At 37.4% G+C, this 25,410-nt stretch overlaps 1 protein-coding gene and 1 long non-coding RNA gene across 14 annotated transcripts in view; one reads left to right on the forward strand and one right to left on the reverse strand.

Moving 5' to 3' along the window:
• Positions 1-14,635, reverse strand: part of LOC132540893 (uncharacterized) — a 64,454-nt gene extending 49,819 nt beyond the window's left edge. For all 3 annotated transcript variants that reach the window (XR_009552052.1, XR_009552053.1, XR_009552051.1), the window contains exon 1: positions 14,302-14,635. This is a non-coding gene — a long non-coding RNA (uncharacterized LOC132540893). The remainder of the gene's footprint in view (positions 1-14,301) is intronic.
• Positions 14,636-14,658: 23 nt separating this feature from the next.
• The window catches only part of IL7 (interleukin 7), a 50,556-nt gene continuing 39,804 nt past the window's right edge, over positions 14,659-25,410 (forward strand). Inside the window, exons 1-2 of one of the 11 annotated variants that reach the window (XM_060199808.1) lie at positions 14,659-15,105; positions 19,635-19,768. In XM_060199808.1, the coding sequence (XP_060055791.1) occupies positions 15,096-15,105; positions 19,635-19,768 (144 nt within the window). In that variant the 5' untranslated portion in view covers positions 14,659-15,095. Of the gene's footprint in view, positions 15,106-15,292; positions 15,572-15,615; positions 15,852-19,634; positions 19,769-25,410 lie in introns of those variants that run through there. The other 10 variants (XM_060199792.1, XM_060199754.1, XM_060199747.1 and 7 more) reach the window with 10 other exon arrangements.

Genomic DNA, 25,410 nt, shown 5'->3' on the forward strand with positions numbered 1-25,410 from the left:
AACAAAACCACAAAACACTAGCATAGCCACAGGCCCTTTGGAATATAACTAAAATATGCCTACTAGCTATCTACAAAATGGAGGACCCCCAGCGCTTCACCTGCACTATTCCAGCCTTTAGGTCCATAATTGTTCAACAATTTGTCTGGCTTTGTATATTAACTCTCTTTTCAGCCACCAGGTTCCCAGATGCTAGCAGGATACGACCAGACTTCCCTGGACAGACAACCTCACCAAAGTGCCTTGGAGCTCTGCTTCCCCAAAGCCCTTCCCCACTAGGGAAAGAGAGAGGCAGGCTGGGAGTATGGATAGACCTGTCAATGCCCATGTTCAGCGGGGAAGCAATTACAGAAGCCAGACCTTCAGCCTTCTGCATCCCACAATGATCTTGGGTCCATACTCCCAGAGGGTTAAAGAGTAGGAAAGCTATCAGGGGAGGGGTTGGTATACGGAGTTCTGGTGGTGGGAACTGTGCAAAGTTGTACCCCTCTTATCCTATGGTCTTGTCAATATTTCCTTTTTATAAATAAAAAATTTTTAAAAAATCGAAGATCTACTAGGTGGAACACACACACACACATACACACACACACACACACTCCTATGTTGCTTGCTGTTCTATAGTCAATACTTAACACAGCTCCTAGGCATCACAGATAGTATAAATATAACCACTGTCTTCAAAGGAAGATGCTATTGTTTTCATGTTGGTCTGTTTACTCATCAGCTAGTAAATATAGTATCAACTAAATAGAGTATCTCACTCAGATTCTAGACACACACACACACACACACACACATTAAAAAAAAACAGTTTGGTAGGGACAGACAGCATAATATCTATATTATGCTATATAATAAATATAATATGATGTGATATGATAGAATACAATATAATAATATATAATATAATATAATGTAATATAATATAATGTAATATAACAGCATATAAGACTTTTATTATAATATAATATAATGTAATATAATGTAATATAACAGCATATAAGACTTTTATGCCTGAGGGCTCTAAGGTCCCAGGGTCAATTGTAAGCAACAGCTTGAAGTAAGCAATATAAGAAGAGAGAAAGAAAGAAAGAAAGAAAGAAAGAAAGAAAGAAAGAAAGAAAAAAAGGGAGAGAGAAAGAAATAAAGAGGGAAGGAGAAGGGGAGAAGAAAGAAAAGAAGGAAGGAGAGGATGAGGGGGAGGAGAAGAAAGAGAAGGGAGTGAGGGAAGGTGGATGGGGGAAGGAAAAGAACAGAAAAAGAACAGGTCTTGTAGTCAAGAAAAGTACAAAGAGGACTCATATAAAAACTGCAAGCACATAGATTAGAAAGGACAGTTACGTGGTCCAGGAGGTGGCACAGTGATAAAACTTTGGACTCTCAAGCATGAGGTACTGAGTTCGATCCCCAGCAGCACATGTGCCAGAGTGATGTCTAGTTCTTTCTCTCTCATCCTATCTTTTTCATAAATAAATAAAATATTTAAAAAACAAAAAAAAAAAATAAAAAGAAAGGACAGTTACTAGGGGCCAGTTGGCATTGAGCAAGGACTCAAGTTCAAGCCCCTGTTCCCCAGTGGTAAATAGAAAGCTTCACTAGTGGTGAAGCAGGGCTGCAGGTGTCTGTCGCTCTCTGTTTCCCCATTCCCTCTGTTTCTGGCTGTCTATATCAATAAATAAATATAATTTTAAAAAAATTAAAGAGAACAGTTACTAGCCAACAAATGGTATCAAACAAGAATGAGTGACTAGTTCCATTATTCTATTATTCTTAGGTTTCTGGCATGGGTAACAAATACACAATAAATGGTATATTCTGAAAGGCTATAGAGTGGGAAAAATGAGATTAAAAAATTAGTACATGCTATCAACCACATGTCTGATATGAAGTGTGCAAATATCTTTTCCTATTTGCTAGGTTTCCTGTTTAACTTTATGGAATTTTCTTTTGATGTGGAGAAACCTTTTAATTTGATATAGTCTCATTTGTTCATTTTTGGGTTTTTTCCCTTGCTTATGGGATGGAGTCTCCAAATACATCTTTAATATTAAGGTCCTGAAATACTGGTTGATATCAAATATTTATAAATAACTCATACAGCTCAACAAAAAGAACAACCTAATAAAAAATGGCCAGAAGGTATAAATAGATGGTTCTCTAAAGAAGAGATGCACATGGTCTACAGACATATGCAGAAATGATCCAATTCACTCCTTACCAGAGAAATGCAAATCAAAACCACATTGAGATTGCACCTCACACCTGTAAAAATGGCGTCCATCAATAAAACCAGAGAAGTGTTGGACAGGATATGGACAGAGTGGAACTTTCCTACACGCTAGTGAGAATGCAAATTGGTGCAGTCATTATGAAGAATCCTTAAACAAACAGAAATAGAAATATCTTATCACCCAGCAATTCCACTACTAGGCATATACCCAACATATATAATAACACTTATTGGAAGGGATATATGCAACCCCATTTTGTAGTAACTTTATGAATAATAACAAAAACTTAGAAACAACCAAAATGCCTTTCAACAGATGACCGGATAAAAAAGTTACAGAACATATATTCAATGGAGTTTTATTCAGCAATAAAAAAATATGATATTGTGTATGTTAGGATAAAGTAGATGGAACTGTAGGAGATTATGCTTAGAAAGCTAGTAGGGAGGTAGAGAACAACTATAGAATAATTTAACTTATATGCAGAATATAGAGAATTGAACATATGAAGGTGAAAAAAAATCAACTTATGCCTAAGATTGTGGGAGAACTACAGTGCTTATCTATGGAGCTGGGAATGGGGACACAGACCTTTGGTGATGGGAATGGTAGAAAAAAAAAGAATATACTATAAACCATTACTCAATAAAGTTCTTAAAAATAGTACATGCCCAACAGGGGCAACAAAATGGGAAATAAGTAAATTAAAAAAAAATAGTACATGCTGGGAGTTCATTGGTAGCGCAGCAGTCAAGCACAGGTGGCGCTAAAGTTTAAGGACTGGTGTAAGGATCCTGTTTGAGCCCTGGCTCCCCACCTACAAGGGAGTCACTTCTCAGGTGGTGAAGCAAGTCTACAGGTGTCTATCTTTCTCCTCCTCTCTGTCTTCCCCCGTCTTTCCATTTCTCTCTGTCCTATCCAACAACGACGACATCAGGAACAACAATAATAACTATAACAATAAAACAACAAGGGCAACAAAAGGGAATAAATGAAAAAAATCTTTAAAAAATAGTACATGCTTATATATGTTGAATGTGAGATATGCTTGAGAAAATCAGATAAAGCTGTATAACATCCTGCCAGATATCATGGGTAAAAATTCAAGTCTTGTGGAATAAAGTTGGAATATAATATGTGAGCACCGAGCATAAATTGGTTGTTAGACTATCAGTGTTATTGTCATCTGTGGATATAGTGATTCAGAAAATGAGTGGGATATAGGAGTTAGCCAAGAACTGAACCAGGAACAACTCAGATGTTAAAACAGACAAGAAGATAACAGAATCCGAAGAACAAGATGGAAAGATATTTAGTATGAAAAGAATTAGGCATATGATGTAAGTGGAGACATGAGAGAGGGAAAATTCATGACAGTGATTAAGTGACTGGTGTTTCTGAAAATTCAAGCAAAAAATTGTACAAATTGGCAAAATTGTACCCAAAGTTTTCTTTTTTTTCAGGACTGCATCCAAATTAAATAGTCAGCAGAAAAGTATTAGTTGAAAAAGTATGTGCCATATATACATACATAAAACAGCTTTTAAAAAAAAATTTTAAAAAGGCAGTCAGGTGGTAGCACAGCGGGTTAAGTGCAGGTGACACAAAATGCAAGAACCGGTGTAAGGATCCCGCTTCAAGCCACTGGCTCCCCACTTACAGGGGAGTCGCTTCACAGGCAGTAAAGCAGGTCTGCAGGGGTCTTTCTCTTCCCCCTCACTGTCTTCCCCTACTCTCTTCATTTCTCTCTGTCCTATCCAACAACAACGATATCAATTACAACAACAATAATAACCACAACAATAAAGCAAGGGCAAGAAAAGGGAATAAATAAAAATTAAAATAAATAAATAAATAACAAGAACCAAGATTTATCTCTTGGGAAAAGAGGCAATAGAGAAGCAAAGAACTTCTGTGATGTGCATTTCTATTCAGCTATTGGAAACACCTGAATCTATTATGCAGTAAATTGGTTAATTAGCCATAAATTGAAACCTCCTTTCAAAATGGTGCTCTATACTAGTTTCACAGAGAACTCTAAAATTTTATTCAGATTAGCAAGCTATTTTGACTCCAATTTCAAGAGAATTTTAAGCAAATATTTTATTCTCATTAATCTTTATGAAACTACAACTATTTACCAAATATAATTATGTTCCTAAGCACTATTAAATTATTTGAATATGTATTTTTAACCTTGTTAGTATACTTTTGTTCACTTCATTTGCACAGTCTAAGTGACTGAAGTGTAGCCTAACCAAGTAACAGGATAATGGGGGGGGGGGGAGCTGGGTGGTGGCACAGCTGGTTGCAAGGATCTGGCTTCAAGACCCTACTCAACACCTGTAGGGGGAAGCTTCATATGCAGAGAAGCAATGTTGCAGGTGTCTTTCTGGCTCTTCCTTTCTTCCCCCTCTTGATTTCTGTCTCTTTTAAATAAATAAATAAATGAATAAAGTATTAAGAAACCAAATATTGTATATAGTGGTCATTAAAAATGATCCTTTATACCCAATTGACAATTGTCTTATAAATCATTTTCCCTTATTACACTTATTTTGGAAGAAAAAAGATCGCCTGAGACTAGAGGTTTTTATAGCCATTTACCAGTAGTAGATTTAAACCAGTGCTTTTAAAGTAAAATTCAAAAATATTCAAAACAGCAAAATTGAGTATTTTCAAAAGCCATCATTATATCAAAAGGCAGTAAATACTAGTGATTCAAAGAATCTTGAAGGGTATAACTACACAAGGGCCAGGAAATATGGAACAGGTCAGATTTATACTTTTGCTTCTGTTACTAGAGAGGTTTATTTTATTTTTTATCATTGTTGATAAAGACTACTGGGTTCTTTGTTTTTTACTTTATTATTTTTTTAGATAGAGACAGAGTGGGGGAGAGAGAGAGAGACCACAGCACCTAAGCTTCCTTCATTGTGGTGGAGGCTGGGCAGGGCTTGAACCTGGATGGCACATATGGCAAAACAGAGTAATATACAGATGAATTATTTTGCTGGCCTATGACTGTTTCTTTTTTTTTTTTCCCTTTGTTTGTTTGTTTTTCTCAAGCAGCAGTTTATTTAGCACACCATGTGAATATCAGAAGAACTATAAAGACAGTCTTACAATCTATACCAGGAAGGTATATTGCACAGAAAATCAAGTCCAAATCAACTGTTCTAATAACAGAATTACAAAAAAAAAAGACTACAAAACTTTTAATGACTTTAATTTTTTTTTTGCTGTTAACCACAACAAATAGTTGTTTTGTTGGCCTCCATTTAGCTTAATGTAATACCTTCTTTCTTCCTCCTGTGCTATCTGTATTAAATACTAAGCTGCAAAAGGCAACAAATAAACTTCATAGCATAATACTTGTTCTTACAAGTATTATCTCTTTGGCATTTTATTTGTGGTACTGTTCCCATTATTCTGGTACAACTAATTCAATAGACCATAGCAGTAAGTAGAATTTACGGGGACTTTGCTTTTATTTCAATAATACACATTTTCTTTTTTGGGAAAGTATTACTACCAAGTCAATGAGTTTCTTCCACTAAAAAAAATAAATAACTGTATACATTCTTGGCAGATACAAAGTACATCAGAAATGTAGGATGGACTATTTCCATTATCCTCAAATGTACTAGTCCGATTTTTTTTTCCTCCTTGAAATACAGTTACTACATATCTGTGCTCACGTCTCTACCAAGACTAAGTAACCTTTGCTTTAATAGAATGTATTTTCATCATTAATTTGTATGCCATACCCTGTTCTCATACTTGAGATATTACAGTATGAAAAAACAGATGAATTTTTAAAACCATGAAATTCATGTCCTAATGGAAAAGATATACAATAAATATTTTAAAAGTAAAAATTATACAGTATTTGAATAGCACATTAAGTTCTATGAAAAAAAAGGATTGGACTATAGAATTTGTATATATATTTGCACATACATGCAAATAGTGGAAGGAAAAAGAGAGTTATAATTTTAAATAGGTACCAGTAAGAAGATGTGTTTTGTGGAGGGAGAAAAGCTAATAGCAAAGTTCTATGCCAAGAGCATGCCTAGAGACTGAGCTGTCAGCTTTGTTGTTTTCCTGTGTACCTGACTCACTCTAGATAGTTTATACCTTTCATTTCTAATAACCCAGTGTCTACTCTGCAGTACCCTTGCTTCTGTCTCTAATGTTCTAGGTTTGGGTAATGTTGCTTCATAGTGTTTTTATTTATAAAAATCAGGAGTATAAAATACAGAAATTCAGTAAATGGAAACAAGCAAAATTAAAAAAATTAAAACTCCACTCAACTACTATACTTTTAAATACTATAGCTTTAATTGTGTACTGCTTATAGTTCTCTGGATACATAAATGTATAAAAATGTATATATAAAATGTATATAAAAATAAATGTTTTAACAAAATGAAAATATAGTATTTATTTTGTTCTGAAGACTGCTTTATTTTCAGTTATCTAAGTTACCTTTATTGCTCAGTAAATTTCTCTCTAATTCCCAGATACTCAATTTTCCAAGTTGCTTCCCAAACATCATGGCATTAGAATTCTAGTTTCTCTTAATAGATGAACACATTAAGGATCAAAGATTGGATACTAAAAGTCCTTATTTCTTATGGGCACTGCAACGGTCACAGCTAGAATAGTTATAGATCTTTGCAACCATAGTTTAATAGTCTCACTTAATATTTTTAATTTTATATTTTTTCTGTTTCCTCTTTCACTAAAATTAATGCCTAATGCCTTAATTGTTTTGAAAATGCACATTTGTAAATGTAGTTGCAAAATATCAGCATTTATAGTGCCTTGCTCTGTTTTTATTTTATTTTTTTAATGAGGAAATTTTGTTTTCCATTTTTTGTTGTTGTCTCTTGAATACAGTATTACACCCCCCCCCAAGACTTCCCTTTTATAGAAGTGTCTTCATTGCTCTTTATCAAGAGGAAATTCTCCTTCTTCTTCCCTTTTGATATGATCACCACATAGTCTGACAAGAGTAAGAGCCTATACAGAAGTCAACTTTTAGGAAGGGTGAAGGGAAATTAACTAGAGCTCCAGAAGAGAAGTAACAACTTTGTTGTACTCAGACCCCAAGTGTAGCATCTTCGTGAAGAAAATATTTTTGAAATATTTGGAAAATTATTGTTTTATAAAATGGACACATTCTAATTATGTCAAGTGCCAGTCTAGCGTTGCGGCTAGAGAGAGAGAGATGATCCAGGAACCAAGCTGTTGGAGGTAGCAATACAAATTTTTATTCATGCAGGAGCAATGGCCAGCATCCACCTCCCCCTGCATGCCTGCCCTCCTCTAGGTCGGGACGCGGAAGAGAGGAAGAGAGAGAAACCAGAAACAGAAGTGACTTTTATAGGATAAAACTGGAAGTGGCAAGTCAGAAACGGAAATGGCTAGGAAAGGGGGGTGGAGAAAGGGAAAAGGTGTGCTGGGAACTTCTTTAGCAACTGTTGTGATGGTTTTAACTGGTGGGATTAATGTTACCCTGCAGGCAGGGTGGGTCTCCAGGTATAAAGAAGATAGATCAAAGGAATGGGTGGGGAATCTTTCAGGCAAAACAATGATTATGTAAATAGGCCATAGTGTCAGCAATGGAAGATGGAGCAGGGTGGGCTGTCCAATAGTCAAGTTATTATTTTTCTGTCTTTGAAAAAAATACTACTTGAAAAATGTAAATGATGTTTTAAATGATTGACTGATAATTTGATAAACTGATTACATTTTTTTTATTGACCACCTGAGCTTTGTGCATGCACTGCTCCTGGTGGACATTTTCTCATCCTTTTAATTTCACATAGAGAAAGAATAGCGATAAGGAGAGAAGCCATGGAGCTTCTTTTGGCCACTACCCATGGAGCTTCTTCTGACCTCACACATAGTGCTCCATTCATGGTGCTCCTATGATCTACCAGGGACTCAAACATGAGTTCATTTGCATGACAGTGTGTACTCCAATGGATATCATTTTTCATGAAAAAAGATTAAAAATGATTCATAAATTTTATATGTTGTGTGTTAACAAGGAAAGGGAACGTTTACTGTTATGTTTACTCACAGACACAGTGAATCGTGTAGAAAAGTCAAGATATGAATAGTATGAAATGTGTGCATTCTGCTCAATAAATAAAGGGAAGACTATGCCAATTAGTACAATGTGATAGAAATAACATGTCAAGATAAAGAAGTAATTGTAGAACTAATGTGCAGTGAAATAGCTCTCTTGGTTCCTATGCTTCTTTGCCATGTGAATTACCCAGGTTTGAACTCTGTCCCCACTGCAATGAATAAAGTTTTGGTGCCAAGTTCTCTCTCTCTATCAATCTCTTTCTCCCTATCTCCATATTTAAGAAAGACTGAGGGGGTCGGGCGCTAGCACAGTGGGTTAAGTGCACTTGGCGCAAAGCGCAAGGACCAGCATAAGGATCCTGGTTGGAGCCCCCGGCTCCCTACCTGCAGGGGAGTTGCTTCACAAGTGGTGAAGCAGGTCTGCAGGTGTCTATCTTTCTCTCCCCATCTCTGTCTTCCCCTCCTCTCTCCATTTCTCTCTGTCCTATCCAACAACGAACGACATCATCAACAACATTAATAACCACAGCAAGGACAACAAAAGGGGGAAAAATGGCCTCCAGGAGCAGTGGATTCTTGGTGCAGGCACTGACCCACAGCAATAACCCTGGAGGCAAAAAAAAAAAAGACTAACTGAGGGGGCAGGCAGTAGTCCACTTGGTTGAGCATACACATTACAGTGCACAAGGACTCAGATTCCCAGATCCCAGCTGCTGGGGAAGCTTCACTAGTGATGCAGTGCTGTAGGTGTTTCTCTTTCTCTCTCTCTTTACCTCTCCCTTCCTCCTTTCTTTTCCTTCTTGTCCTATCAAATAAATGAATAGATAAATTTTTAAAAACATTAACTTATTCTTTTTTAAATTTCTATCATCTTCAATTAAAATAATCAGTTATTGATAGCCTGAAAATACTATCTTTAGTAATTACCTGATCTTTTTGGCCTAATATTCTTTTAAATATTTTCCCTTTATTGGAGGATTAATGTTTAACAGTCACCAGTAAATACAATAGTTTGTACATGCATGATATTTCAGTTTTCCACATAACAATACAACCCCCACTAGGTCCTGACATCCTTTTCCAGGATGTGTACTCTCTCTCCCCCCAATTTATTGTAACTATGCTTTGTAGTCTAAGATCTGACAAAGAGCTATCTTCGTGTTTATAGGTATTTCTGAAGTTCCTATAATTAAGCACACAACCTGTGTTTCTGAGAACTCCACATTATGTTCAATGTTGAGCTCTCATTGTCTTTATTTTTTTTTAAGATAGAAGGACTCTCATTGCACTTGAACACCCAAATTTGTAGCTGGTCTTTAGACTCAAATACAGATCAGTCTACATGCTGTGGATAGCAAGAGATGTCTTCAAGATGGTTTCAGATTTGTAGGGTACTTGGTAGTTAAGTGTATGATTTCAAGAACAAAAATATAATGAAAATGATTTTAAATTAGTTAAACATTATGAAATTAGAGGGAGTGTAGGCTTGCAGAACTCTCTCCCTTCCATCCTTCCTTCCTATCTTTCTCTTTTTTCTTCTTTTTTTTTTTTCCCAAAGGCTTTGCTGCAGTTATACTGCTCCCAGCAATTTATTTTTTTTAATTGAAGGTGAGAGGCAGGAAGAGAGACAGACACAGACACAGAGAAGAGGATAGACCCAACAGCACTGCTCCGTTGCTTTGGCAGCTTGCCCTGTGCACGGTGCTTCCGTATGGCAGGCAGAGGCTAGACCTGGGTTCCTGTGCATGATGACGTGGGTGCTCTACTGGGTTTGCTTTCTCCTGGTCCCCATAAATGTTTATTTTCAATGATGCACACATGGAACTTTATGGTATAAGGCAATCATACGCTAAAGAAGTCAAAGTCCTCATAGTATAGGAGGATATATTTTCAAAGTAGATTATTAATATTTTTCAAGTGCTAGAGAATGAAAATGATGAAATTTGGGGAAAAAAATATGCCCACCTAGTCTGACCAAATAGTTTTTCCATGGCTTCCATGACAACACTCTGAGAAGAGCAGTGGTGGTAGAAACAATATTTCAGACTGTACAGTGTGAAGAGAGAAGTAGCAGATAACTTTTAAAAGATGCTTGGTAAAAATTAATAGATTAGTAATGGTGTAAAGGACATGTAAAGCATAATGGGAGTCTCTGTTTTCAGGTATGAAAGAGTGTATTTATATGTTAGATGATAAAACTGGGTTCTTCTGAAGAAATAGCTGAGGATGGACTCAAAACTCAAAGTGTGGAGGCGGGCAGCAGCGCAGCAGGTTAAGAGCGCACAGACAGGACCAAGGAACCGGGTTCAAGGCCCCCGTCTCCCCACCTGCAGGGGGGTAGCCTCTTGGGTGGTGAAGCAGGTCTGCAAGTATCTACCTTTCTCTCCCCCTCTCTATCTTCCCCTCCTCTCTCGATTTCTGTCTTATCCAACAATAACAACAACAACAGGGCAATGAAATGGGGAAAATGGCCTATGGAGGGTTGGATTCCTAGTGCAGGCAGAGTCCCAGTGACAACCTGGGAGGCAAAAACAAAACAAAAACCTCAAAGTGTTTGACTTATTTATCTTGTGCCCTGTCATTCTGCTCTCCTCTTTCATTTTACCCTTTAAATTCTGTACTTCTTACCATCAGAACCCACTGCAAACCCAGTACCCAAATATTCCCTATGATACCAGCATTGCCTAGTCTAAGGTCTAAAGGGAAAATATTGCATACATTGCCCTTCAGAAAGAATAGCTGCGGGCTGTCTGACTGTATAGTTCGCATGATCCAGTTCTTTTGTATGCCAATGAAAGCGGTATTGCCTTTTATATATTTATTTTATATACTTTTTTTCCCTATCCTTTTAGCCACTTTCACTAGATAAGATTATTTGGAGAATATTCTGCAGTTTTACTCACAAAAATCACTTAAAGAAAATGAAAATAATGTTTTCTTTGCTGCTATAAAATGCCCAAGCTGACATCCTTAATCCTTTCCAGTTACTATATGAAGATTTTTGAGTTATTCTTACAAGTATATCGTTGGCCAACAGGGAAATATCTTGCTCAATCTGGAGTTATCTGAGGCCAGTAGAATTCCATTCAAGTTATAGAGTCTAGCCAAGGTTGACTTCTGGAAAAGTGAGGTAGCACATGGTACAGGTCTCAACTTGCAGTATACACAGAAAACTGGTGAACCTGAACTAACATCCAGGAATGTCATAGTACCAACTAATGATTGACACTGATATGCCTAAATTTCTGATAACCTTGTTCAAGTATCATTTTCAAAATAAGATGTGGACTTCTTTCCCCAGTATGTGTGCTACTTAAAATTCTTTCTATCTTATATTAGAGGATTAGTTACAAGCGGCCTTTTTAAGATGAACCAGGTTTGTTCCAGTACATTTGTCATTACCTTGGATTGTGATTGAACTCTCAGGACACCTTTTTACTTGTGTATGCCATGAAGTGATTAAGTGTATTGCAGTAGTAAAGAATACAGTAAGTATAATAATCAAAAAGAAGTCATGCGCTTTCCTGAGTTTCAAAGCTATCACTCATTGCTTTGTACTGTGTGTTGACTAACTGGCATCCTCAAATCATAGAACATTGATGTGCTCACGCAAAAAAATAATGTATAACATTATTAGATGGCAATGACATGTATCCCTCCAGGAGACAGCTCAATAGTCAAAGTTTCCAAGAGATTATACCTTTAGGCTATTGAGCATGGTGTATTAAACAGACTTCAAACAAAAGAGTGGAGTGTCTTATAGTACTTGAGTACTAGTTCCTGTGAAATGGCTGTGATTTTTCTTTTTCTTTTCTTTATTTTTATTGTTTTATGTATACAGCATCGCTTAATTCATTTTCTAATAATGTTTTATTAAATAGGTATTTTTCTTTTTTACCAATTTTTATTTTTCCTAATCTGTCTTAGGTAAGATAATGTTTTTTACCCATGCTACGTAATAGTTTCTATATTTTGTTATTTCCATAAATAAATATTCACCATTTTTTAAAAAATCAAACTTTTGCAAGGACCTGCACAAAGAACCAGTTTGAGTCCCCTGACTCCCCACCTGCAAGGGGGGGGGGGGTCACTTCACAGGCATTGAGACAGGTCTGCAGTTATCTTTCTCCCTATCTTCTCCGCCTCTGTTTCTCTCTGTCCTATCCAATAAAATGGGGGGGGGGCGTGAATGGCTTCCAGGAGCAGTGGATTTGTAGTGCTGGCACTGAGCCCTAGCAATAATACTGCAGGCAGAAAAAAAAATTTTTTTGAATTCTCTCCACTCTTGTGACCCCCCTCCCCCTCACCACCCCTAAATTCCATAACCAGGTTTCAATCAAATGGAAATGGTTGGCTTTCCCAAACATTCTGCTTCCTGTTCTATTGCTTCCCTTGTTCTCATTTTCTTCCTCTTTCCTTTCATTTCCTGTCTGCCTTCACATACTTTCTCTTTGACACATCTTCACAGTCATATACTCTCAATCACTGTTTTTTCCTCATTTGGTCATTCAACATTACTTTCTGAATGGCCATGTGCTATTTACTATTTTAAGTGAAAGTAAATTGAATTGGGTACAGAGAAAAAAAAAAGGTTAAGTGGTTTGGAAGGTGGCACAGTGGATAAAGCACTGGACTTTCAAGCATGAGGTCCCCAGTTCCATCTCCAGCAGCATGTGTACCAGAATGATGTTTGGTTCTTCCTCATTACTAAAGAAATGAAATAATAGTAATAATAATAATATTATAATAATACATGTTAAGATAACAGACAGGGTTAGAGATATCAGAAGGATCCAGATCACATTGGACCTTGCAGGTCTGTTATATAGTGAGTGAGAAATGGCTAGAGGATCACAAGTGTCAATGAGATATCCTGTAGCTATGAGTAAAATAAATGTCTTGTGGGCAAAAGTGAAAGTTGTACGAGCCTCTAGACAGTAAAGTCTGAATGGTTTGCCCAGAGAAAATAGAGTAGATACATTCAATGTTAGATTTATTATAGAGGTAGAACTGATTGTACTTGCCTATGAATTGGGTGTGGGAATTGAGACTAAACAAAAAGTCTGAGATCTAAGTTTCAGGTGTGAATAACTGTCTCCCTCTCTTTTACGTTGTCTTGTTTGTTTGTTTTTTAATGATTTAATTATATAGAACAGAGAGAAATTGAGAGGGGGCAGAGAGACAGGGAGAAAGAAAGCTTCACTGCTACAAAGCAGGTATTGAACCTGGGTCCTCACTCATGATAGTTGTGTGCTCAACCAGAAGTGCCACCAGCAAGCCCCCTTCACTATTGTTTTTCCTTATCTTTCTTTTTCTCTCATCATTATAACAGAATCTGGAAAGTCTCACCATCTTCAGGTTAGTTCCAGATTGTGTCACAATGTATTAGTTATGAACTTGAGAAATCTGTTCTGAATTCCACACACTACAACAAAGGCATACTCGCAAGCGTTTTCTTCCTCTTATTGTTATGTTATTAACAAAGGTTTTCAACACAGACATTCCAGTTGTAAGCTCTGGTCAGTATCTAGGTTTATACCCAAACTCTGTTACTACCTATGTGAATTTGAGCAAGTTATTTAAAGGGGTAGCAGTTCTCATATCGAAAAGTTCAGGTAAGAAAAATGCCTACCTCTGAAAATCTTGCAAGAGATTATATGTGTACAATACCTAGTACAAGTTTATGCCAAAGTAAGTGTTAGATAAATGATAACTAGTCCTTGTTATTTGAATTACCCACTTTCATCCAATCAGTTTGTAATGAAGATCTGAAACCAAGCTAAGAATGAAATAAGTAAATCAAGTCTAGCCAAGAAAAAAAAAACTTTTCTGTAGCACAGCAAATATATATATATATATATATATATATATATATATATTGATCTATGAGCCAATTCAGGTAAATATTCCACATATTCCTTGTAATTTAGGCTTTGACTTTGGGTCCAAAATGATCACTTACCAGGTTAGAAGGACCCACAAGCTTATTTTGCTTTGAGGACTCATTTGTGCAATCACATGTACACAGGACAGAGTGGATGGAGACTAATTATAGAAGTTGGAGTGATGGAGGGTGTGACCCTCTTACTCATCCTTTACTTCCCTCGTTTTTTACAAGAGGATTTGGCAGCATTCGCTACATCCCAGGCAAGAGCTGCGAAGCTTCCTTCATGGACTCTGCTTGTTGTAACTCAGCTTTCTCTTTACACTGTTAGTGGCTTCTGTGGATACATTAGCAACAGATGCTTTTAAAGCACAGTCCCTTATCTTTGCCAAGGCCATAAGAGGTCAGCTGGAAAGCCTTTGGCCTCGAATTTCAGTTTCAGAAGCCTGCTCATTCCTCCTGCTGCGGCGTTTGAGCAATTCGCGCCCTCCACTGGTTTAGGTCCGAGTGCACGTGAGGACGCAGGTGCCTGGAAGGTGGAGAGGGACTGTGGAGACGCCCTCTGATGAGCCCCAAAGATTGAACCTGCAGACCAAGCGCAAAGTAGAAACTGAAAGTACGCTGCCGGCAGATCCTACGGAAGTTATGGGAAAGGCAAAGCACAGAGCCGGGCCCTGGTGTGTGCCGCCCCCCTCGGGATGGATGAAACAGCAGACGCGCCGTGGTTGAGAAGAGCCAGCTGCAGAGCCCGCCCTCCCCAGCACAGACACCAGACAACACGCAGACCAGGGTCCTGGGACTGACTATGGGCGGTGAGAGCTTGCTCCTGCTGCAGTTGCGGTCATCATGACCACGCCCGGCTCCTGCAGACCATGGTCCATGGTAAGCGCTCCTCTCCCGGGCGCATAAATTCGCGCGCTCGGCTCGCCCCGGGACTCCGGGAAGCGCTATGGGGCCCCGCGCCCGCCCTGGCGTGTCCGGGAACAGCCGGGCTTTGCACTTTGGACCTGCCAAGAGCACTGGCTCTCCAACCCAGCACTCAGCCGCGCCTTGGCTTAGAGCCACTTGCACCTGGAGCTGCTGCGCTGGCCGGGCTGCTTTCTGTCCCGAAACTGCAGCCTCCGCGCCGCTCAGCGTCAACCGCAGGCAACCGGGTCCCGAAGGCAGCCAGTGGCTCTCAGTCTCCCAGCCAGCGCTGCCCTCTTGTCACCTGGGCGCTCGACCCACGTTGCCTCTGCTCCTGGCTGCCCCAAGTTACTCACAGGCGCCCGGGGATCTTGCAGCTCGGAACTCCCTAGAGAAGTGAAAGCGAAGCTCTCGTGGGACGTGCTTTTAAACCCCAGGACAGGTCTCTGGAAAACCCCGTTTTCCCCCCGCAAAGTGAGCTTGGGAGTTTCCTGCTGGGAACCCAATTTCTCGGACTAGCTTTAAGAAAAGCCAGTTTCTTCTTTCTTTCCTTCTTTTTCTTCTTACTTGAGTCATTTTTGATGGAGACAGAATATGTAAGCATAACTTTATATTCTAGAAACTTGCAAAAATATGAGGTCTAGTATATTTTATTTGCGAGGAATATAGATTTAGAAGTGGACAAGGGCAGCAGCGTGGAGACCAGTTGGATTCCTAGCCAGGTACAAGGCTAATGTAAAAAGCCAAAGGGGGGGGGGGGAGTGGAGGGAGCAGATTCTGTGGGGTGGGGTGGGAGGGATGTGAAGGGTGAAGTTCTGCTGAAGGACAGGATGTTTTACAGTAAATGCTTCCTCAGTGAAGAAGAAACATGGAGGGAGGGCACAGGAATAAAATGCACATAGCTCTGGGCACTGCCCTGGAAACACCTTTATATCAAAAAGCCCTCTTCATTTTCATAGCTAAGAATCAAGAATTGACATACCTAAGACGCAGCAAATTAATAACGAAATAAAGCGGTGGGGTAGACTAGGACGATTGTGGAAGATGTGCAGTGGACCTGCTGCAGAAATTTAAGACAATTAACAATTCGGTAGAGGCATGTTTTCTTTACAGTGCCTATGGATTGGTTACCTATAATTACTTCTTCCTGGAAAGCTGTAAAGTGAAGATGTTTGGGAAGAAAAGGAAGCTGAGTATGTGGTATTAAGAAAGGGACTTTACTTTCAGAAGAGTATGTACTAGTCAAGTGCCAAGAGTTGTTGTGAGCAGGCAAAATATTAGAGTTCTATAAGTATAAGAACAATGGTTATAATGAACATTTTCTTTATGCATTTTGTTCCTAAAGATCTCAGTAGAAGCTTACTGATAGATTTATTTTTTAGTCCTTTACTTTTCTACTACTTGGAGGACTGAAGTGTAGTTGATAATATACTCTATGGCCCTCAGTTATAGTACACAGTTTAGGCTATTTAATCATACTTGGAGACTGGAAAGTAATAAAAACAAGACCAGAGAAGGAAGTGAATGTCTGGACAGGTATAAATGGCATTGACACATGGCACGCCATCTGTGTTTAAATATCTTAAATATAAAGGAAAAGCTATTTCACAGGTTTAACTTACATGTCATATTCGCAGTCCATACGTATGGGTTTTTTTTTCCTGGTCTCACCTCTGACATAGTGTAGTGTTGTAAGAGGAAGCAGTTATTGTCTTTTTTCCCTGGAATATGAAAGTGTGAAGCAATGTTTCACAGCTTGACAGGTATGTATCTCGGTGAGGTTCATGTAGATAGGTTTTTGTATGTCCCTTTGAGGTCACATACACAACTGTTTTTGTGGAAAGCAGTGTAGTTGAATGATTAAAATCTAAGTTTGTAGATTCCTCTAATGGACGAATCTAAATTTGAATCTTGGCTCTTCTTAGACACGTTTTTGTTTTTATCTTCGTTTTTATTAATTATTTAATATTGATTTACAAAATTAAACGATAACAGAGGTATGATTCCACACATTTCCTACCACCAGAGCTCTCTGTCCCCTTTCTCTCCACTGGAAACTTCTTTAGTTTCCCTAAGATCACAGGTATGGATTTAATCCTATTTCTATAACTATCTACCTGTCCATATAAATTTATATGTATTTACCCATTTTTCCTATGGTCCTGGATTCTCTTCCTTTCTAAGTCACATCTACTACTTCTGAGTACTCTTCTTATTTTATTTTATTTTATTTTTCTCTCTGGGTTGTGATGGAATTGGAGATTAGAGTCCTCTGGTCATCTTCCCCTAACATTTACCCCTCTTGGAGTGTGGACCAAAATTCTTTATGGAATGCAGAAGATGGAAAGTACTAGACAGTTTTTATGTGTGGGAGAAAACAGTGTCGACCGGATTCTACATCTGCAAAAATGTGAATATTTGTTAGTATCTACCTCATGAAGAAACGTGATTATGTGCAAGTATGCAATATGACTATAGAAATCTCTGAGTGTTTATCATGAGATTTGAGGGTAGAATTTATTGACCAGTCTTAATATTGGCTGTGGCATGTATTCAATGTCTTTAAGTTGAGCATCACCAAATTTTTGCTTGTAACTTTAAAAGTTGATTTCCATATGGCTATTTTCTACTTTTAAATGTAACTCATCCATTTGCTTATGCAATTTGTTCACCATAAAGTTGAGTTTTATATTTTTAAATAATATCTTCAATTCCTTTCTGAAGGCCTTTTTATCATTTTTGAAATTCAGTAACACTGTTCTTCAACACTGATAAGAAATTGGATTTGGTAGACTAAAAACCAATTTATTTACATTCACTTTGACCCCACAACTTAGATTGCCAAGGATTAAATGTATTATTTGGCTGAAAGCGAAAAACCAACAAGAATTTTTTAAACAGTCATCATTCTGGTTTAACCAAATTCCCCACTGAAAACAAATCCTCCAGTTTCAGTCTTTCAGGAGATGTGAAGGCAAGCCCTTCTTTATGGTCTGTCTTTCCTGTAGCCTATTGAAAAATTCAAGGGCTAAGGATGAGTGTATATGCAAAATCTGAAATAAAGCTAAAATCAAAGTTGTTTTCCCATGGTGACAACAATGTTAAAGTACATTCAAATCTAGCTATGTTAACATGTTACTCTCTAGGTGGTATGGAGAAAAGATTATGAAGTGTGGCTCTGAAGCCCTGGATGTGTTTGCAGCATTGCATTGAAAAATTTCAAATCTAAAGAGTAACTGCATTTGTATGTCATTGATCTTTAGAAATGATAGGTAAAAGACACCTAAAAGAATATGACACTTGTTAAGTACTCAATTAAAGGTAACTACATCAGCTTTTTATTATTCAACTTCTAAGTGGATTCTGTCTCATCATGCATACACAGACTTGGTGACAAACCTCTGGCTAAATTCCATGTTATGTGAAATTTAAAAGTTATTAAAAATTATTACATTTAAAATTTATTTAGGACGCATAGGAAATGTATTTTCAACATAACTCGAGTCTAAAGAAAGAGGCAGACATTATACTCTGGCAAACTTATGAAGAAATAGGTCCTTGAGTCACTCAATTTTAACATCAGAGAATCACTGACTTTATGTCCACTGTATTATTGCTGCCAAAAATGATAGCATTATTAATTGCATTCTTTTCAGTTAGACAGCTGGTCCTAATTGGAAAGGCTTATCAAAAATAGATAAATCATTAGGTGACAGGGTATGAATTTATTTTCTCCCAGCTAAGTACTAGCCAGACCTGACCCTGCTTAGCCTCTGAGATGAGAAGAGGTCAAGTGTTTTCTATGTGGTATGGCTGTATATAGGAATATTATTTTCTGACATGTGAAGAAACTATAGAGTGCTGTGTTTGAACAGAATACAAGTCTGGATACTAAAAAGCAAAAGATATTAATAAGATAGGAAGAGTGTCACAAAATATGTCAACTTTTTTACTATTCTGGGAAGAATAAGTTCTTCAAACCCTATCATTAAGAACAGAGTAAACACAGTGTAGTCCTGTGGAGATAATCCTGGGCAGTGACTAGACACTTGAATAACCATTAAAATTTGCCTATATAAGTACAGTCACATATAACAGATCATATAATTAAAAAAAAAAGGTAACTTTTTTTTTCACTAATAGTTTATCTGAAATTTTTTTTTCATTCAGGCATGTGCAACAAAAGTCAAACCTGAATAAACTATATTAATAACTTAGAGTGTGTTTCTCAGAAGCCAAGAAACTCTACTCTCATTGCACCTTGTCTATGTTTTCCCACAGAGTGATTTTAAAATAATAAAGTGAAAGAAACCCAGCTACTCTCTATAATACTTCCCACTGGTGTTGCATAATTCTGATTGTTAGGATTCTTCCTGTACTATCCAAAAATGTGTATAACTTGAAAAACTATTATTAGAAATAAGCAGTTTGGCCAATTGAAAAACTAATATCAAATACAATATGGTATATAGCAATTACCACTTCTTACTTATTGTTGAATTTAGTTTCTTTTAGGTATATCTTTGGAATTCCTCCTCTGATCCTTGTTCTGTTGCCAGTAGCATCATCTGACTGTGATATCGGAGGTAAAGACGGTGAAGAATATGAGAGTGTTATAATGGTCAGCATCAATTACTTGGTATGTTGGGTTTACCTCATTTTTTAGTTTATTGGGAAAAGTTGATATATACTGTGTTTTTTTTTTTCTTCTAAGTCATTCGGATAGAGAATGATTATTTACAAGAAAGTTGTCACATGGTTATAACTTCTTATTTCTCCGTGACAGCTGTCCACGTACTACTCCCTCCACAAGTTTAAATCTTTCTTCACCATCTTGCAGTTCCCCAATCCCTCTTTCCTATCTCTTGCTACCCCTCTCCTCACTCAGAGTCCTTGGTTCTGCTGTTTTCTGCAGTTAAACAATCAAATACTAATCTTTATTCTCTATTAAAATGTAAATTAAGATGGATAGTATCATTGTTATGCAAAACAATTTTCATGCCTGAGGCTCAGAGGTTCAACCTTTGGCACCACAAAAAACCAGAGCTGAGTAGTGCTGTGGTTAAAAACTTAGAAAGATTACTAAATCCTAGATTTAGTAATGTTAGTGTATTAAAGGAACACTGCTGATTTCCTCTGTATTACATTAAAATAAATAAATAAAACTTAGAAAGATACACAAGATCATGGGAAAAAAAATACAGAAGGAAAAAAACTGTTTCTAAGACTTGTAAAAAAGTGGAGGCTAGCTCAATGGTTATGCAAAGAGACTTTCATGCCTGAGGCTACAAAGTCCGAGGTTCAATCTTCCTCCCCCAAACCACCATAAGCCAGAGCTGATCAGTGCTGCGTCAAAAATAAATGAATAAATAAAAACTTGTAAGAACTATGGTTGTTACCTTTGGGAGGTGGGACAGTGAAGATACAGAACCATTTTGCTAGTGGATGTGGTGTTGAACTATACACTATAATCTTAAAATCTTGTAACATACATAATTAACAAAAAAAAAAGTTAGAAAGAAGCAAAAAGTGTTAATGCTTACTATAGCTATTTGTGACTAGCATCATTATCACCCTTAAAACGCTTCCTTCCTAGACCTACTCTCCCACAAGTCATTTTAGTCCTTAATCCTTTTACTACCTTGTTTTTGTTTGTTTGTTTGTTTGCTTGTTTGTCTTGACCACCAGATTTGTCACTGGGACTCAGTGTAGGCACTGTGAATCCACTGCTCCTCAGTGGCTGGCATTCTGCCATTTTTTTTTCCTTTGTATTTTTTATTTACTACGACAGAGAGAAATTGAGAGGTGAAGGGAAGACAGAAAGTGAGAAAGAAAGACACCTGAAGACTTGTATCATCACTCCTTAAGGTGGGGACAAAGGTAAAGTGTGAACTGAATCAAGTGTGCCACCCACCACCCAGCCAGACGAGCACTAGAACGTTTTGATAACCCTTATATATGTATTTCCTCATAGGCTATTGTCAATCCTTATACAAGCATTATGATAGGAGGGGGAAAATAATGTTTTTAAATGATCATGAAGAAAAAGTATGTAGCTGTTTTATCTGAATGAGTATGCATACATATGTTTATTTCTAAATGAACTTTACGTCATCATAATTTGTCCATATTTATATTATATACAAAGTTATTGTACCATTTTGCATTCTAGCAAGCAGGGAATGAGAGCTACTGATGCTTCACATCTTTATTAGCATTTGATATTGTCAGTGTTTTAAATTTAGTCTTGTAATAGGCTTATTAGGAATTCAGTTGTAAATAGCTTTAGAATTCAAATGCAAAACATAACTGTCTTGTGTTGCCTCTGCCTCTGTACAATAATTAAATCCTATAATTTTACACATTGATAAGTATGACCTTATTCATGGAATCAGCAGAAGCAATGACAGTGGAGAGGTTAGTGAGGAACCTAAAGACATTTTCTTCCTTATAGCCCTGAAAAATCCTCTGCCATTCTCTTACCAGCTTTTACTGATAATTCGTATTACTTGACAAGAGTTCCTTATATACCGAATATGACCTTAAGACAGCCATACTTTAAAAACAAACATTTTCACGTTATAATTTTTCTTCTTTCTTTTAGACATGGGTTTTATTTTTATGTAGTACCAGTTTAAAATTGGAACCTGGTAGCAAACCTGGTTGAGCACACATGTTACAATCCTCAAGGATCTGGGTTCGAGCCCTGCAGGGGAAAAGCTTTGCGAATGGTAAAGCATAGCTGCAGACCTGTCTCTCTTTCTCTCCCTCTCTATCACCCCATCCCCTCTAGATTTCTGGCTGTCTCTATCCAATAAATAAAATACAGATACTAAAGAAATTTAAAAAATAAAATTGAGTTAAGCAGTGAACAACAAGGTAGTAGTTGTCATTTTAAGTAAGACTTTATAGCGGCCATGATTCCTTGTCTTTTTAAAAGTATACTTCATTTTTAGGTTAGCTTGCCTGAGTAGTGCACGACCCAGGTTCTACCCAGGTCCCCACTGCAATGTAGGAAATTTTGATGCTATAGTGTCTTTCCCTTTTATCCTCTGTTTCTCTGTCTTTATTTTTCTATTTTACAAAGGTTGAACCAAGGCAGTGAAACCCTGGTGATGAAAAAAAAAAAAAAACAGGGAGTCGGGCTGTAGCGCAGTGGGTTAAGCGCAGGTGGCGCAAAGCACAAGGACCGGCATAAGGATCCCGGTTCGAACCCTGGCTCCGCACCTGCAGGGGAGTCGCTTCACAGGTGGTGAAGCAGGTCTGCAGGTGTCTATCTTTCTCTCCTCCTCTCTGTCTTCCCCTCCTCTCTCCATTTCTCTCTGTCCTATCTAACAACGACAACAATAATAATTACAACAATAAAATAACAAGGGCAACAAAAGGGAATAAATAAATAAAATAAATATAAAAAAAACAGCCTCAATTTTTAAGAATAACTTTAGCTTCACAGCAAAGTACGAGAGAAATATAGAAATTCCTCACCTCTATTCTCTAATATATGCACAGCCTCCCCTATTATCAACACAGCTCACCAGAATGGTATTTTTTTATAGTAAGGGACAGATCTACATTAAATGCCATAACCATCCAAAGTCCATAGTTTGCATTATGGTTCACTCTTTGTGCCATAAATTTTATGGGTTTGGAGGAATGAATAATAACATATGTCTGTTATTAAAATGGCACAGAGTAGTCCCGCTGACCTAAAAATCATCTGTATTCTCCTTATCTACCCTCCACTGACCTCCAACTCTAAGAAAACATTAATCTTTATCTCCTTTGTTTTGTTTTTTCTGGAATCTCACAGAGTTTAAGTGTTCAGTATGCATTGGGTTGTTGGGACAGTCATGATGCATTTTACATAGAAAAATACAGTATGATTTTTTTTTTGACAACCTAGTATCCTTTCTCGATCAACTTCATTTGGTGGGAGGTATTTTTTATTTATCTTATTATTAGTGATTTAATATTGATTTACAAAATTATGGGACAACAGGGGTATAATTCCACATAGTTTCCACCACCAGACTAGCATACACTTAAATTTCTTCTTAGTCTTTTTAAGGCTTTCTAGTTCATTTCCTTTCAAAGCTAAATAATAGTCCACTGACTAAATATGTCATAGTTTATATATCCATTCACTTATAGAAAGGCATCTTTGTTGTCTCTGTTATAAATAGCTTATACATGTTTTCGTGTGGTCTTTAGTTTTTAAGTCCTTTGACTAAAGACCAAGGAGCATGATTATTAGATCATATGTTAAAATTATGTTTAATTTTATGTTTGGTACACTACTAAATTCTTTTCCAAAGTACTGTATCATTTTGTACTGTACCATTTTGTCTTCCCATCATTATTGTACAAGAATTCTTGATCAGAATTTTGCCTTAGCAGTGTTACAGGTTTTGTTCAGTTTCATGTATTTATCTCATTTTAGTTTTCATTTCCTTTATGACATACGATGTGGTACAGTTTTTCATAGGCTACTTGTGTATATCTTCTTTCATGAAGTTTCATTTAACATCTCTGACCTGATTTTTTTTAAATATATTTTTTTAAATATTAATTTATTCCTTTGTGTTGCCCTTTTGGTTTTATTGTTGTAGTTATTATTGTTGTTGTTATTGATGTCGTTGTTGGATAGGACAGAGAAATGGAGCGCGGAGGGGAAGACAGAGGGGAAGACAGAAGGGAGAGAAAGACAGACCTGCAGACCTGCTTCAGCGCCTGTGATTCCCCTGCAGGTGGGGAGCCGGGGCTTGAACCTGGATCCTTACGCAGGTCCCTGCACTTTGTGCCATGTGCGCTTAACCCGCTGCACTACCGCCCGACTCCCTCTGACCTGATTTTTAAGAGAGATACTTGTTTTCTTATTGTTGAGCTTTAAGAGCTCTCTGTATATTTTGAATCACAGTTCTTCATCGGCTGTGTCTTTTGTAAATATTTTGTTTGTGGCTTGTCTTCTAATTCTCCTGATACTATCTTTCACAAGGAAGATCTTTTTTTTTTTTCCCCTTGCCAAGACTTTGCTGGAGCTTCATTCCTGCATAATTCCATTGCTCTCAGCATATTCTTTTTTCATATAGAGGGTAAAAGACAGAGAAAAAGAGATAGGAGGAGAGAGAACACAATACAGCTGTACCACTGATAAAACTTCCCTCTTGTATGAGGCACAAATCTGGAATTCTTGTACATAGTGAAGTGTGCACTCTCCTGGATGAGCTATCTCCTAGCACCCAGACATTTTACTGTCAGTGTAAATCTAGTTTAGTCATTGTTTCTTTAAAAAATTATTTATTTATTTATTTATTTATTTATTCCCTTATTGTAGTCGTTGTTGGCTAGGGCCTTGAGAAATGGAGAAAGGAGGGGAGACTGAAAGGGGGAGAGAAAGATAGACACCTGCAGACCTGCTTCACCACCTGTGAAGCGACTTCCCTGCGGGTGGGGAGCTGGGGGTTTGAAGCAGGATCCTTATGCTGGTCTTTGTGCTTTGTGCCACCTGCGCTTATCCCTTATCCCGTTGCACTACAGCCCGACTCCCTATTCATTGTTTCCTTCATGATTATGTTTCTGGTACTATATTCAAAACATCATTTTACTAAAGGTCATGTAGGTTTTATTTTGTCCTGTACTTTCTTCTAAGAGTGCATAGCTTTTGCATTTTACATTTAGTTTTATGATAAATTTTGAATTGATTCTTGCAAATGTATAAAATTTGTGTCCAGATTCATTATTTTGCACATGTATGTACAATTGCCCCAACAGTAATCATTGAAGAGACTAACTTTGATGTATAATATTGTCATTGCTCTATTGTCAAAGATCAGGGCCACTCTATGGCACACCTGGTTGAGTGCACATAGTACCATACACAAGGACCAGAGTTCAAGCCTCTAGGCCCCACCTGCAGCTGGAAGCTTAATGAAGGGTGAGGCATTACTGCAGGTGTTTGTCAGTCTATCTCCCCCTTCCCTCTCTTATTCTCTGTGACTCAAAGCAAAATACATGAATTAATAAATGAAAATGCTTAAATTATATATATTTTTAAAAGATCAGGTCTTTGAGTTTCTTAACTCTGTTATGTCACATTAATACACATTTCTTCTCTTTTACCAGTACACACTGTTTTGATTACTGTAGCTTTCTTATTTATTTTCAGTAGAGATTTAATATTGATTTAAAAAATTGTAAGGTAATTGGGGTATAATTCATACAGTTCCCACCACTAGAGTTCTGTGTCCCATTCTCTCTATTGGAAATGGCAGTAGTTCTCCC

This window comes from Erinaceus europaeus, chromosome 1 (assembly GCF_950295315.1).
Source record: "Erinaceus europaeus chromosome 1, mEriEur2.1, whole genome shotgun sequence".
Classification (NCBI taxonomy): domain Eukaryota; kingdom Metazoa; phylum Chordata; class Mammalia; order Eulipotyphla; family Erinaceidae; genus Erinaceus; species Erinaceus europaeus.